The sequence below is a fragment of the Alosa pseudoharengus genome, unplaced genomic scaffold (assembly GCF_046254945.1).
Source record: "Alosa pseudoharengus isolate Yale_2024_CS ecotype anadromous, Long Island Sound unplaced genomic scaffold, YU_APseudo_1.1 YU_APseudo_1.1_scf_3, whole genome shotgun sequence".
Classification (NCBI taxonomy): domain Eukaryota; kingdom Metazoa; phylum Chordata; class Actinopteri; order Clupeiformes; family Clupeidae; genus Alosa; species Alosa pseudoharengus.
Genome location: NW_027468718.1, coordinates 26,917,702 through 26,934,624, shown reverse-complemented (window position 1 = coordinate 26,934,624; position 16,923 = coordinate 26,917,702). Strand labels below are relative to the sequence as shown.

General features: G+C 43.8%; 1 protein-coding gene across 6 annotated transcripts in view; it reads left to right on the top strand.

Annotated features, from left to right (window-relative positions):
- Positions 1 to 14,783, top strand: part of ikzf2 (IKAROS family zinc finger 2) — a 35,068-nt gene extending 20,285 nt beyond the window's left edge. For 4 of the 6 annotated variants that reach the window (XM_076263764.1, XM_076263763.1, XM_076263760.1 and 1 more), the window contains exons 4-8: positions 3,150 to 3,341; positions 4,704 to 4,871; positions 9,518 to 9,652; positions 9,830 to 9,961; positions 10,858 to 14,783. In XM_076263764.1, coding sequence (XP_076119879.1) covers positions 3,150 to 3,341; positions 4,704 to 4,871; positions 9,518 to 9,652; positions 9,830 to 9,961; positions 10,858 to 11,612 — 1,382 coding nt within the window. In that variant the 3' untranslated portion in view covers positions 11,613 to 14,783. The remainder of the gene's footprint in view (positions 1 to 3,149; positions 3,342 to 4,703; positions 4,872 to 9,517; positions 9,653 to 9,829; positions 9,962 to 10,857) is intronic. The other 2 variants (XM_076263761.1, XM_076263765.1) reach the window with 2 other exon arrangements.
- Positions 14,784 to 16,923: the final 2,140 nt, after the last annotated feature.

Here is a 16,923-nt window from a genome sequence, read left to right as displayed (position 1 = left end):
ACACACACACACACACACACACACACACACACACACACACACACACACACACACCACATACAACACACTCACACACTCACAGACACACACACAAACACACCACATACAACACACTCACTCACACACACACACACAAACACACACACACACACACACACACACACACACACACACACACACACACACACCACACACCACATACAACACACATACTCTTTCTCACACACACACGTACACACACACACATACACACACACACATACACATACAGTATACACACAGAGTTCAGAGAATGCCGTGGGTAGTCTTGTAAGATATCCTTCAACAGAAAACTTGAAAGGACTGATGGTTTTGAGGGCAGACATGTCATCATGAAGTGGCATACTAAGAAAAAGGAAGCTTTCTTGCCAGCAATATGTGGAAATTGGCCATGATCCTGGAGATTGTAGATAAGGTTTCTATTAGAACAGGTCATACAGAAGATTAAGAAATACAGTCCACTGTTTCAGTTACCATACTCCCTAAGAACACACACACACACGCACACACACACGCATGCACACACGCAGGCACGCACACACTCACGCACGCACACAGGCATGCACGCACGTACACACGCACGCACATACACGCATGCATGCATGTACACGCACACACGCACGTACTCGCACACACACAGACACACACACACACTCACACTCATATACACAGACACACACACACACACAACTCAGTAATCCCATGCAGTGGTCTTGAACTTTCTGTGGCTGATCAGGTGCTACCAGTAAGACATGTCAACTAAGTTTCATTATCTATCCCCCAACCCCATGGTCCCCAAATGAACAGTGTACTAACTGTAATGAACATGTATGTAACCCAGATGAGTCATGACCTGTGACTTGTACCAAACATTCATTTGACACAAATTCAGTTCAGAGCTGTTGTTAGTGTGTCTCATGCCCTATCACAAAAGGATACAATATGCACAGGGTCTATAGTTGTGACTGAATTTGCATAAAATGTCATCATCAACGTGTCATTTGCTGATTTCTCACTAAGATTAAATGCTTCTGGCTTCGCGGCATGTTCTACCACTAGCACTGGAAGCCCAAAAGGTCTAGCTTGTTGGATTACATGTATATACTATTTCTTTCAGCCAGGAGGTCAAGCTTTTGATGAGTCAGTGAGTGCTTTCTCCTTCAGCCCCATGTCGACACAATGCTCTCTGTGCTTTTGGTCGCCCACTTTGATCAAGAGAGGCAAAACAAGGACAAGGATTCTCTCCGCTGTTGTCCTGGCAACCATTTCAGGTTCAATCAGCTGGCCCCACTGAAAACACTTTATATGCTGTATACCTTGTGGCAGGGGAAGATGAGACATTAATGAAAAAATAACTCCTCGACATACAAAAGTACATGTGTCATTTGGAGAGAAAGGGAGATAGAAATAATGAAACCATTGTATATGTTAGCATTTTGTCATCCAGGTTTGCTTTTAATAGCAGTCATAATTCTTTTCAATCGCATGCAGGAAAGATCAGTAAGAAAAGCTTCACTCGCCTTTCTAGATGATTATTGCCGACCTAACCATCTTAAGTAGCTTTCAGTGGAAGTGTTGTTTTTTCAGCACTGCCGACACTGGACTGTCAGGTTTTTGTCTCCTGGAGGGAATAGTAAGAGACAGGACGGGCACTGAGCCTTGTGTGTAGAAGCTGACATCCCGATCATGGGAGATGTCTCACATTATTGTCATGCTGTGTGTCAAATGGAGCTCAGGCCACCAGCAATCCCACAGATTAGAGCGAAAGGCCTGCCTCCAGAGACACAGGTTGAGGTCTCGAGGGCTTTCCTTTTCCCTTGCGTGCTCAGACGTTGTGGTCTCTGATGGAGAAAAGAACAGGTTCATCTGGATGACGAGGAGGGAAAAGACAGGATCATATTACACACTCTGAATTTTCGAGAGAAGGCATGCATCTAACTTTGGTGACACACTCAGTATAATCAAGTACACATTTGGAAATGGCAAAGATCTGATCTGATCTGATCAAATCAATGCACAGCTATGTAATACTTTGTAGCTACATAGTCTTTACCCACCAGATGCATTTTCTATGAGTTGCTATCTAATCTGATCCTGGACAATCATGAAATGTTTACTATTAACTAAAACTATTGAGTAATATTTTTGACCAACTTGTCTGCTTACTCAGCAAAGCAAACAAGTGAAAATAAATATTATAACACCATAATTCTAAACATAATTTGATGGTGTAGCAGTTAATTGTCCTGTGCTGAGATGTCATTAGTCTGAGGTTGGATCTGCAGGAAAGAATCCTAAATGCCTAGTTATGTCTAACTCATGCTATATCTTTGACAACAAGAGGCTTGAGCTTGAGTTCTGTATTCATCTGTATTAGATTCAAGTGTCAATAGCATAGCTCAACTGTTACAGTACAGTAACACGTCACCTTTAGCCTCTATAGCCCATTAGTCTATGAAGTGAATGGGCAGCTAGCAAATGTGATATTGCATCAAGCAACAAGGACATTTCAGTGCATACACAGTAGCCCACACAAGGCCATCATTACAGCTAATGCGTTAGGCTGCAGCTGTTCCAAAGTTTCTCTGAAGACGTATATTAACTGCAGCTGCAACTGATTAAAAAAAAAAAAAAACCTTGTGGTCTGGATCATATTCATCGATATATGTAGGTCAAACATTGAGAGTATAAGAACAGAATAGCTTTTATATACTGTAGTTTAGGAATAGTATTGAGATACTGTATCTTGATTTTAAATCTATTTAATATGATGTTAAATCTTGTGAAAAGATATGCTTGTGTTTGAGAGAGAGAGGTTTATAAGCCCCAGTGAAGCAGGAGCTCTGGTGGCAGCCTTAGTTAGTGTGGTGCTTGCCTACCTGCACATTTCTCCCTGTTTGAGTGGGTGCTCTCCCTGGAAGAACTCTTAGAGGGAGATGTATTGAGCAGGGGTGCTGCTATAACATTCAGGGGCCTATGAAAGACAACAATTTAAAGAAATACTTTGCCCAGGGGATAGATGTTGAAGAGTAAGGTGTTAAATGTGTTTAGTTCAGTGTTCCGTTCATTATCTTTCAACTTTTGCACTTTTATGGCTCACTGACTGACAGAACACACAATCAAACAAGAGGAGGTGGGGGAGGAGGAGTCGGAGAGGAGGCTTCCTGGCCCAGAGGAGACGACTCAAAGTGGGGAGGAGGGTTCTGGCCTGGAGGAGCCCATGATGGACAGCCCAAACAATCTCCAGGACATGGGGCCAGCAACAGATGGTTCCAATGATACCGCCAATCGACTGCCCAATGGTAACTCACTTCTCATAGTAGAGCAACTCATGTGGATGATTTCATGATTATCACAGGTAAAAACAAATGACCACTGCATACAACAGAATCCATACAAATCCCAAGAAGTGATAAAGTAGCAAAAATCCCAGCAGCATCCTGCAAAATATGATGTTTGATAAAAAATATATTGGAATGGAATGGTTGTGGACTTGGAATGGTTGTACTTCATTCTTTCTCCTGTTCACGTATACTCCCTTTCTTGTTAAGTCTGGGTGCGGACACGGTAGCTGTTTTGTTGATCACAATAGGTCAGGCCAGGAATCATTCTCAAGGAAAGCATCCTAGGAATCCCCCGCAACCAGTTCCCAAACCCTTTTCTGACGCTGCTTGTCACTATGCCAAGATCATATTTCACTTTTCCAAATGGCTTTGGAAAGAGACCTAGGTGTATCTGAAACAAACAACTGAAAAGTACCATAGTAACAAAAGGGATACGACACAGTGTATTCATCACACCCATCTAGTCGTAAATATGTATTTTTGTCAGGTTGAGTGAGTGCATACTGTTGAGAACAGTAAAGAGTATCTTAGAGAAATGACGATGGAAATGGAAAATACAGCGTGTAGTGCCCTTTGACTGTTGCTGCATATCATATGAACAGTTAAACAGGCAGACCAGACTCTCTGATTCACATTCATTTATGGCGCCCAGCAAACGGTCGACTATAAAAAGCCGTCGAGCTCAAAATACGGCTCTCCTGTCTGGTGCATGTACAGAAGCGAAGTGACCTATGGCCTTGCTAAGGGCTGAGCCTAACAGTGGAAACAGTCCATGTGGTGTGCAAAAAAACACGCAGGCAGGCCGAGAGGAGTGCGATCTGTCACCTCCTCACCACACTATAGACACCATCCTTTATTTGAGGCTCTCGCTCTCAAACTACTTATTTAGAACGGCCTTAGCGACCACTCCCTCCCCCCTCCCCACTAGCCCTGCATGCACACACACACACACACACACACACACACAAGCACACACACACACACACACACACACACACACACACACAGAGACACACAGAGAGACAGACATACTCACATACACATGGTTTGTAGATTGCATTTATTTATTGCAGCCGTGGTGTGTGATTAAGAGGAGTGACAGCTGCCCGGCTCCAGGCAGAGCAGAAAAGGGCGCTGAGGGTTTGGTAGAGCTGTCGCGTCGATGCAGTCTCGCTCGGCTGCCGCGTGTGGGGGAATGTGCGGCAAGGCGGCAGGCCTGCTGTGTGCTCGCGTGCTGGACGCCGCTGTTCACCGTGCCCTAACTAACGCCCTCGCTCTACACCCCCCCCCCCCCCCCCCTCCTCCTCTCGCTGTGTGCAGGAGAAAGACCCTTCCAGTGCAGCCAGTGCGGCGTGTCCTTCACTCAGAAGGGGAACCTGTTGAGGCACATCAAGCTGCACACGGGCGAAAAGCCCTTCAAGTGCCCCTTCTGCAACTACGCCTGCCGCCGGCGCGACGCACTCACCGGACACCTGCGCACACATTCAGGTCAGTCCCCCAATGCCACTCCTGGCCTTCTCTTCTCCTGTCAGTGCTGATCCTCTTGCCCGCAGTCATCCTCATAACTTACCACACACGTAGTACATGGGATTAGTGAGAACTATTATGTTGACCTATGGTGATTAATTGCATGTACCGGTAGTGTTTTTTTCTTTTCTGTATGCGGAGAAGATTCCCCCCCATGCTTACACTTCCTTTGTGCAAAAATAAGGGGCTTTTGCAGACACCCTTGTGTGCTTTTGTGGTTAGGCCACTCAGGACGCGCTGTTCCTCTACCCAGCTAGGCTTGCGCTCCACCAAAGGAAATGCTCTCTCTGTCAACCAAAGGGAAATGCTATCTTTGTGAAGAAGCGGCTCGGTCTCCATAACCCACTTTCATATCAGTCCATCTTCAGTGGTGTTGTTCCCCAAAGTTTGAGATCCGGGTCATGTGATAGTCAGGTCTGTCTGCCTCAGACAGGGTCCCTGTGCATTGCCACACATGGGCACTTACATTGTGGTGAAGGGGTCAAGATAATTGGATTGCTGTCATGATGTGTTTTTTTGTTTGTTTGTGCATGAAAGTATGTCATTGTTTACTTGCTTGAGTTGTTATGTCCAGTTTTCAGGTAAATTGAAACTGGAGGCCACTTTAATCATTGATAGCCTGACAACAGAGTATGTTGTCGCATGCTGTTGGTGCATGCTGTTGTCCTCCTTAAGATACTTCTAGCAGCCAAGCTTAGCCGTTACCAGTTCCCCATAAGCAAAAAAGGAATTACTTTTTTGGTAATCAGGTCATCATGATAAGAGCTCCTGATGTCGACACATATACCTGTAAATCCACAGATGACTTGAAGAATATATGTGGGTGTATGGTGTGTGCATGTGGTTGCATGTGTGTGTGTGTGTGTGTGTGTGTGTGTGTGTGTGTGTCAGGGGCGATTCTAGACCTAGAGCTTTGCTGGGGCACAGGCCCCCAACTCCCAATACATAAAAAAAAAAAAAATAATAACTGTGCGCGCAATATGAATAAATGGCTAGCCTGATTTGGACCATCACATATCTCCCCTAGGTCACAGACATCCTCCTCCATACTCTGAATAGTTTTACGCCTAGCCCCCATCATGTCCTCATCCGTTTCTTGCCTGTCTCTCCTCCTCCTCCTGCCTGGTATTGGACTGCCCAGCCTGTGCTCTTTCTCCCCTCTCTTCAACCTTCTCCTCCTCCTCCTCCTCCAGCACTCTCCCTTTCCTTCAATTGTTGTAGCAGCCTCTATCCAGTAACATCCAAACACATAGTAGGCCTACTCACATGCATTAATTTAATAGGCTTTCCTACTAACACAAGGGAAGCTTATTTTTAGTCAAAAGTGAGATATGCTTCCCTCCCAGGCAAGGGTCCTATATACATCCTGGCAATACTGCAGTTCTTTGTAGCTTAAATAGCCTACTAAAGCCTTCATACTGACTTTTGGTGATAATTTGCAAATTTGTAGATAATAATCTACACAGATGGCTATTCTGATTCTGTGTATTATTATAGGCTACATTTGCAAATGCAGCAAACTTATTTAAGTTTGCCATCAAACCATTGATCAAATCACAGCACTGGCTATTACCAGCATAAATGTTAATGTTACCGTTAATGTGGGCAAAATTATCATACCTCCCTCATCCTGCTCACTGTTCCTCTCCCTCTGTTCAGGAATAATTTTCTGATGTCCATCTCTGAATAGTCAGAAGGCTGTGTTTAGTTTTACAGTAGGACAGCTTCACAAACAGTATAGGCTACTTTTACAGGAGTCTCTGCAGTATACGTATAAATCCTTATTAATTGTCCACATGTGTGCATGCAGCCTACGCATGGTGTGAGTGTGTGTGTGAGGGAGAGAGCACAAGCTGGTAAACTGTTGCTAAATTTAGGCTACAATGACGCTAAGCATTGAAAAACAGATGCTAGTTATGTTATGTTACCCTAACACTCTCTAACAGCGATCAACTTGTAATTTTTTCTGTCAAACAAGTTGTGAATTTGTTGTAACATTAAACAGGGGACGACTTACTCTATGCTCAAAGTGATTCCACAATCCACAGTGTATGTGTGTGCAGTACAACGAAACACTCGGAAGAATAATCATGTGAACGATTTTCATTGGTTGTTGCGTTCAATCTTAGCCAGCTACAGAGGTGCTATTTCCTGATTGGCTATTATGGCCCCTTTCTTTATTCCTTGTTTTTTTTATTATTGGCTGGTAAGTGACAGACTCGAGCCATGATTAAAGCAGGCACGGAGATGCGCTCATGAATGCCGTTTCCAGCTAGAGCCGTGCTAGAATTTTACTGGGGCACTGGAGACTTTTACTGAGGCACGTGCCCCAGTGAATAAGGTCTAGTGACGCCCCTGGTGTGTGTGTGTGTCAATTTAAGGGCCAACTTATTTATCCCTCTTGTGAGTCAGTCTGCTGGCCGCATATGCAGAGTTGGAATGTTGGGAACTAGAACCAGTCTGATATGGTCTTGTACAGCAGCCCTCTGTGCCTTGCTCTACTCATTTCAGCAAATGTCTGATGGGTCTCCCAGAATGTATTCACCGGGATGAAAAAAGCCTGGTAGAGGGCTGGACAGACATACCCACTTGCCCTGCGTGAAAAGGTATCGCAATTTGATGCTATTTACAGCCTGGCAGGCTGATGGTTTCTTGTTGAGAGTTTCCGAAGGTGGCTCAGAATTTTATATGCAACAGATTTGGCACTGAACTCTATTTTAGTTGTTATCACTGTGCACACAGAACATTCATATGAGCATTTATGATGCAGATATTTTGTTCTGTATATAGTACACAATGACATCTTTAGTTCTCAAGCTCTTGTCTGCTGAGTACGATTAATTGGGCCATGTTTAGGAATAATAATTCTAATACTAAATTGTATCCTAATGCTTATACTGGATTGTGTGGATGTGTGTGTGTAGTTGTGTGCTTGTGCATGTTTTTTTTGTGTGTGTGTGTGTGTGTGTGTGTGTGCGTGTGTCTGTGTCTGTGTCTGTGTCTGTGTGTGTGTGTCTGTGTGCATGTTTGATGAGATGATGCCACCAATGACAGTTTGCAGGTGCAGAGATCACTGGAGCAAACGCTTCTCTTTTTAGTGTTTATTTCCATTTAGGGTGTGCGTTTCTGAAGCTTCGACATGGAATCACTTTTATACATGACATCAGTGTAGAGATATGATTGGTCACCGTGGTCGGATTACGCTACTACTCAAATCTCACTCCGCCTCCTCATCAGACATATGAAAGTGGTACCAAATGAGAACCATTACTAATGGTTTCTTACTCATTGGCTCTCCCTAAAGCTCAGCGTTTCCAATACACTCAACCACTGGTGTACCGCAGTTTTAGTCAATCCAAAAATGGTCAATTCGTGCTGAGGCATCATAACTTCAAATGAGTCAGTAGACATGCAGTAAGAAATATTAATGAGGTATTTAGGTGTATGGAGTTTTTTAGCGGCTTGAAGAATTTTTTCTCACAAAGATGTCACAATGCCTCACATGTGATGTGAGAGGTCACCTCTCTGAGTCTGATGTCGTAGTCTCACTTTCACCGGGTGCATCAGACTGAAAGTGCACAGGGCCTTTGAAGACTGTGGCTGAAGTGTAGTTGGCACTCTTTACAGGCAGTCCTGTGGCCCAGACTTCTCATGTGCTGCTTTGTGCTCGGGATCTCAGAGACACTGAGACGAATATGTGTCGGGCTTGCGCTTCTTAACATATTGTAACACCGTCTGCTGGAGTGGTGATAGAACAAACTGGCTGGAGTTCTAAGATGGCATTTTGATTCTCTAAAAGACGTGTAAAGTTCTTTTGGTGTGTGTGCGTTGTTTACGTGATGGATGGTGTAAAGGGTTTTGTCATCAAGGATCGTCCGCGGGTAGATCAATGCCCAGCTCCCCTGGAACATTGTGAGAGGGATGTGGGGGGTGACATGCATCTTCTGAGACATGCATCTTGTCTCTCTTTTCCTCCTCCTCCTCCTCTTCCTCTCCTCTGCCCCCGCTGGAAGTTGTTGTCCTCCCCCGAGCGGAGCGGAGCGGCTCCCTGGAGGCCTTCTCGGTCTCCCTACCTCCCTCGCCACAGTGCTGCTGACCCAGTCTGAGTGGAACTGAGACTGTGAATCACACACACCCCCAACGGCAGAGCAAAACAGTAGCTTGCGCTACATCTGTTGGCCGCTCTTTGTCGGAGTGTTTTTCCGACTTCCACAGTCAGAGTGAGTGCATGATGTCCCTATGGGCGAGTCTGGCCATCAAAGAAGTGTGCTACAGTGAGGAGGGGGAGTGCAGCAGGTTGCACATGGCAGCCAAAAGCTCGCGCTCACAGGTTTTTTTTTTGTTGTTGTTGTGGGCGGGGTATTCTTTGGATGCCCGCTAGTTGTCCGCTTAAAAACATTAAACCACAGGTTTGTGGTGTGCATGTTATGTGGGGGTTCACACATTTTCAGTTTTAACACATTTTGCTCAAGGGTCTGCTTCATTGTGAAAAAAGAGAGGAAGCCTACTAGGTGTATGCGGAATATGAAACTCCCTTTAGTGTGAATAGGATGCTCACAGTTTTACTTTAATATTAGTTGTCTTTGTTGACATTTGCCATCTTTTAGTGGGTAAACCACACAAATGCAACTACTGTGGCCGAAGCTACAAGCAGCGTACGTCGTTGGAGGAGCACAAAGAGCGCTGTCATAACTACCTGCAGAGTGTTGGCATGGATACCTCCAATGCTGGCCAGTACCCAGGTGTGTAGCAATCTTCTTGACCCCTATGTCTTGTGTTGATGAAGTTTTGTATCTAGGAAGTCTGCCTTGATTAACACAATTCAAAACATCCCCCACAAACCAGTGTTTCCCTGACATGGTAGGCATTGTTATGGATATGCCAGGACCTCACCACACATGCTTTTCCTTGTGATTCAGTAGATGTGTCCAAAGAGTCCCGGCCCATGATGGAGCCTTCCAACATGGTGTCCTTTGAGCGCCCGCCCGTCATAGAGAGGCTGCAGGGGAATGTGGGCAAGAGGAAGAGCACCACTCCACAGAAGTTTGTGGGTGAGTGACTGTCACCTTGAATACAGCAGAATACATGGCTGATTTGGCCTTTGGTATCTTTATTTAATTAAAATAACAATGATGAACATAAATGTATATTCATCTCATTAAAGCATGGGAGAGTTGGTATAAGAATAAAGAAATTCAAATGTGGTATGTAGACACATGAGAATAGCAGGGTAGTGCAGTGGCATATTTTATAAGGCACATTGAAGGATTTAGTAATGTAGCATTGAATTGAATAACATCCATTGTGGAAAACTAAAAAAAAACTAAAATGACTGCTGTTAAATTAATTCTATTCCCCGGAATGCCTCTGGGTTTTACTTTGTTTGGTGGCAGATATGAAAGTCTCTGGTTTAATTTTTAATGTCTTGTTCAGCTTTGTGTTTTATGGTAAAAAAAAAAAATTCTGCTTCTATTAAATCAGGAGGGGAGACAGAAAGTCGCAGGCGGCAGAAAAAAAAAGTTGTTTTCATTTTGTGGTTTTTGCACACCTGGTTTTTGCACACCTCACCGCATCCATGTTTTGTAGGGGTTAAAACCTTAACCTGGCTACCTTCATCAAGTGGGGCTTTCCACCATTACATGTCGCAAACCATCACATGAAGTAACAGAGAAAAAAAAAACACAGACAAATAATCTGCAAACTTGCTGTTTTTTTTCCACCAAGGTGTGGGTTAGATATGGAAAGTTCTCTTGAGGTTTCTCACATTTAATTTGTTCATTTCTCACATGAAATATTCACATCCAATTCTATCACTATTATTTTGTTATGCAACACATACTGGAAGCTCATGTGTGAAGTCTATAGGTGTGACTTTCACACGTCTAGCAGCTCCTATAGCACTCCAGAATCCGTTGTAATATCCTGATCATCACTGTTTTGTGTGCAGGTGAGAAGATGCTTCGCTATACTTACCCAGAGATCAACTTTGACATGGGTCTGAAGTATGAGAAGGAGGCTGAGCTCATGCAAGCACATATGATGGACCAGGCAATGAATGCCATGCCTTATCTAAGCTCTGATTCCCTGAGGCCCATGGTCCACCACCCGCCGCTCTCCATGGCGGAAGTGGTACCCATGGTGAACTCTCTCTTTCACACCGTGTACCCACTTGGGCCACGCATGGATCGCCCCAGCAGCCGAGAGCAGCCGCCACTGCCACCGCCTCCCCCCGAGTTCCCCCCCTCCACCAACGGGGCCATCTCATTGGTCCGACACAAGCACCCGCAGGCGGGCCGGGAGGGCTCGCCCAGCAACAGCGGCCAGGAGTCCGTGGACTCGGCCCGCAGCAGCCCCCGGGACAAGCAGGGGGCCCAGGGCCTGCGGTCCAGGACCAGCCCCGGCTTCAGCAGGGGTGAGGGCCGGCCAGGAGAGGGGACGGCGCCGCGGCCGGCGGCGGCTGTGGCAGCGGCGGCGGCAGCGGCCCGGGAGGCAGTGCGCGTCTTCAGCCAGGAGGGTCACGAGCTGCGGGCCTTCCAGTGCGAGCACTGCCGCGTGCTCTTCCTCGACCACGTCATGTACACCATCCACATGGGCTGCCACGGCTACAGAGACCCGCTCGAGTGCAACATCTGTGGCCACTGCAGCAAGGACCGCTACGAGTTCTCCTCGCACATCGTCCGTGGAGAGCATACCTTCCACTAGGGAGCTGAGGGCAGCTCTCAGGCCCCTGCACGTGGGAGCGCACACACACACACACGCACACAAACACAAACACACACGCACGCACGCACGCACACACACACACACACACACACAAACACACACATGCACTCACACCTCCCTGGAGGAGGGCAGCCACACATGTGGCAAAGGCAGCAACAGTAAAACCTGTGAATGCGGGTACAGAAAGGATTTCTCAGATATATATGAAGGTTTGGGTCCAATACGTGTGTTTTCAGATTTATTATTTTAGCTTTATGTTTGTGTGGTGAGACATGGTCTTATTATTACCAGATACAAGTGAAAATATTTTTCACTTAGAGGTTTTCTTGGTGTGTCTGGTGTGTCCTTTTGGTCCACCTAAAAAAGAGCAGCTATTTTTCACAATGTATGGAAATATCAACAAAGTTTTACGATTCTTCAGTGGTACCAGCATCATCCTGTTTCGCTTGTTGTGTGCTTGTTGTTTCCAGTGCCTTTCGTTGATTTGCAGCTGAGCTGTACTCTACACATGAACCGAGCTGGCATGCCTTCAGTGTTGTTCTCCTTCTTATCTGTGTCTCTGAGGAGGCTTAGTCTCTCTCTAAAGTTTACTCTGTGGCTCCTGTTGCACATACGTAAGCCTAGTTCATACGTAAGCCTAGCTCATCTATAGCTAATGTACCAACAGTTGTGAGTAAATCAGATACCACTCAAACAGTATCACTCAATTACAGAGATTACAGTAGGTGCCGTGCTAACGTGAGTGCAGTTATTGTAACAGATGGCATTGCAGTGTAGACTTGACCACATGAAAGGGCACACGGCATTGCCTGCATTGACAAATCTGAATAGAATGTGGAGGAAAATCATTCCAAAACTCACTCTGCTTCAGCCCCTTTGCACAAGTCCTCCACTGGGTTTCCACTCCCGCGTCTCCTCCCCTGTTTGACTTAACTGTGGCCGATGTGTAAACTCATTCACATGCACTTTGCGAAGCGCAGCACTATAACATGCCTCGACTATCTGTTTTTATTATTCTGTTGCACTAGACGCAGGGAGCCCACAGGAAGTGAGTTAGTCTCGTGAGGCTCTGCAGCAAGCCATCATCTTTGATCTATATTATATGGGAACATGGAGCTGGCCTAGACACAACTACAACTGGTTATTACACACATATGCACTTTATGTGGATGCACTGACCAGAAATTAGCAAGGTCATTAGTCCTTGCATAAGGTTGGGTAATATATTGATTGATTGATTGAGTATAAAGCAGATGTCAAACATGACCCCAAAGAGATTTATAAACACAATAGCACATTACAAACACACACTCAGACACTGTATCAAAAATGTTTTATAATACGTTTATTGTGAGGGCAAATGTTGAGGAGTTGACAAGCCTTATAACAGATTGAGGGTAACTGCTGTGCCAAGGAAGATAAATGCTGCTGGTCAAAAGTCTTTTATTTTGACATTCTTATTATCATTCTTATTGAAACAAGCCTTTTGAGCCAGTGTGTATTGTTTTATCTTTTACATGTGTGTATAATATTTTCATCAATATTAGCTACTCTGCTTCTCTCTCAACTTTCAGCAGTAGATTTAGCACCATAATGTTATTTGAGATTACTTTGTTATGTTTTTCTTTCTTTCTAAATGTTCTATAGAGGAATTAACATATTTGGCAAATATATCATAAATATAAAGTATGCACATATATTGAATATTCAGCGTAAATTAACAATTTATAAATCACATTCACAATTATGTTACATGATACACTTCTGTTATGTGATCTCTTGGCTTCATGCTTATTTGTCTTTTTAGTCAGTGTATTTAATGTATATAACTGGTTGTTGTGTGTTTGTTGTGTGGCACATTCAGTGCATATTTGTGTTTATTTAGAGGGCTTGGCAGGCTTCGGAAACATGGAGGGTCAGCAGTTTACACAAGACAATTTTACTGGATTTAAAGATGCTGTAGCAAAACTTCCAAATTCAGCTTTACTTTGTGAAGGATGGTAATATTAATGTTGATAAATAAGTGCATAGCTTGAATTAAAAAAAAATTAAAAAAAAATGTTTTTACACTGTTGCTTTACCTGTCACGGAAACTTGACTCACGACGGTGCTTACATGTTCTTTTACCGACTATGCCTGCTGCTTCAAAGCTACATGAGCATGACATGTTTTATGCTACTTAGTCATTTACAGATGTGTTAGCTTCGCTATCACTTTTGACGTTGTCTGTATGTTCCTATGTGTCATTCCAAAACAATTATATTACCTCATGTATTTTGCCCCTGTTTGACTTTAAATAATTATCTGTAGGAAATTGAATTTGAAAAAGAGATGAGGTAATCTTAAAAAACATACAGCTCTTGAATTCAAATAGGACAATATAGACACGCCAACCCTCTCTTTAGACAAAATGGAGACTCTTTTATGAAACTTTGTCTGGAAGGAAGCTATACAAATTGCTTGATTACTTTTTTGCTGTTCTGTCAGAATGCATTATGACTATATCAGTGTGGTTGAAGAATCATGTTGTGGTTAAGAAAATTGGTGGAAAACCCATTTAGATCAGTACAATGTGAGCATGCTAAAAGAGAAGTCTTCTCAGTGGATACTTTTGAAAATACAGTACAGCATACTTGAAACTGGTGAGTGACACTGAGAGTGCTTTTTCTATCAGTTATATGAAAGACCACTATTTTCATGAATTACATGTACATAGTTTTGTGAAAACATGAAGTGTTTCTATCTGTATTTACCGCAGACTGTATAATACAGTATGATATGGCTTTGCAGTGTATTTTTATATAAGTGACCATAATATGAGCTATATATATTTTGTTACAAATGTTTACCTTTTTGCTGTGTGTTGGTTACATACGGGGCTTCTCAGGTACTTCTTTGTTGTCAAATTCCTTCATACATATCATGTAATTACTCCTGTTTTTATTGAATACTTTGAAAATAGAAGAAAATGTTAAACTAATATTACAAAAAACATCATCATTGAGCTGCAAAGATGAAGCAGCAGCCTTGAGGAAAAAGGTTTTCTGTCTCGTGATGTCTTATCGTCATGCTATATCTCATGTTGCACTGTGCTGTACATATTAGTTTACAAAGCATGGGATTTCTGCATTAAATACAATTTCTCTGTCACAGGCTCTTCTGTTTTCTGTTCTGTTTTCTCTGTCTTTGCTCTTTGAAATCAGTTATGTTAAGCCATTGTTGTCAGATTTCCAGAATGTATGTGTCAATGTGTTGGTAGCGTGTTTTCAGTGTATGGTACTGTACATTAGGTCATTCCACCTGGAAAGCAAACTAAGCACTAATCCATAAAGGATGGTACATGCACAACCTAGTGTACGGTACAGTCAAAATCAGACCAGATAGAGACATAAATAGCCTGTGTGGCACCCACCCACTAAACACACCAGCACACAAGAAATGAATGTGTACTACCGATAGCCCCCTCTCACCAAATGTAAGTGGAAACAAGAACTACTGTACATCATCCAAAAATGTGGTGACTTGAACACTGATCAATTACCATATGAGTAACGGAGAACCTGAAGTGCTGGGAGGGTGTAGTGTGAGATTTCTGACAGGACAGCTGTTTGCTTATGATGGCTCACCACTCTCATTCACACCAAAGTGCAGTCTGCTTACATGCCCCAGTGCCCCTAACACCCCCCTTTCCTTCCTTTGTCTCTCACAGACATGTTAGTTCCTCAAATGTCAGGCGGTGGGCACCTCCTTGTCTGTGGCTTCCTGGCCTGCTGCAACATGGGCATGGTATCCCCCTGTGAGGAGTACACCAGGCCCTCTTTAGACTGCTGCAGACAGAGCAGTTTGAAAGAGGCACATCTCAAGCATCGGAAAAGATTTTTGATCTCACAACTGGATTGCGACACTACCTCGCTCTCATCTCTTAACTGCACAGTCCCCCCCTACAGTGTTTTTCTGCTGTTACGTGGTGCATTCTCGCTCCTCTTTTCACACGAACCCATCCAACCCATAGACTGTATGTTCTATATATACAGTCTATGATCCAACCCATCTAACTGAACTCAGCACAGTTCTGATTACCACTCTGGGTTGTGGGAGAATTACTAAATGTTAAATGTGCTGCCATTTCAATTGAGAGTGACCGTGGATTATAAATGAAATGATATTGAGTTTCTAGAAAAACAGACATAAAAGTTTGTTCTATGATGCATATGGACACTCATGCGCACATTGTAACTTAAAAACACCACTCAAATCAATGTTTATTCTCTTATTCTCTCTGTTCAGCAAAGGCAGTAAAATGTCCTTGAAAGCTGCAAACCACCTCTATTCAGCACCTGTATAAAGACCCCTTCACTTTTTCACATTTTGTTATCTTGCAGTGTAATGGTAAAACTCAAAAACAGATTTTAGGATTTTTTCAATATCAAGGTTTCTACACTTTGACCGAAGTCCACCTGTGGTAAATTCAATTAGCCTATTTCACAAGATGGGGAAACTTCCCCTAACCCGCTCTTAATATTAGTCCTGAAGAATCCATTTGTTTTCTTCATTTTCCTTTGTCTCTAGGCTAGATGGCATTTTGGGCCCCCACTGCCAACTTCAGCACTGCCACCGTCGACTTACCTAACCCTAACTTTAACCCTTGCCTAACCCTAGTGCCTTCCAGGCAGCACTGCCTTGAAGTCGATGGTGGGGGTCCAAAAGACCATATACTGTATGTCGGGACGCACGACCATACAATAGGCTTAACTTGTCACCAGGTAGTTGATTGTCTAAATAAGGTGGGATCATTTGTCTTGTCAGAATATTATAATAGAGTACATACTGTGTTGTGATATACAGAAGCAGGATCATTACATCCCAAAGTGTTTGCAGAATTGAGATTTTAATTGGTCTTTATATATAATGCATATGATATAGTGGTGTTTCTGTTGTCACTGGTAATAGCACTTTGCCTTTGTTGTGCTCTTGCTTGGCTCACACCGAGGCAGGAAAATCTTGCGCAATGAGCTCAAATTTGCTGTGGAAATGAGGTCTGTGGCATTCTGTGCCAAGCTCTTGTCTTTACACGTGGGACTGCCTGCTTTAGGCTGCCCAGTGGCCGTGCAGTCGATTGAGAGTGGAGATAAAGACCCAGCAGCATGGAACTTTTCAAGAGGCGATGTCTATACTCCATCCCTGTGGTTAGGCATCTGCGAAACAGAACTGTGTCAAATGTAAGTGTGTGAAAGACAAGGCAGCCTGGTTCACTATGAGACAAAGTTCCTGTTTGGCACATGTGCATATG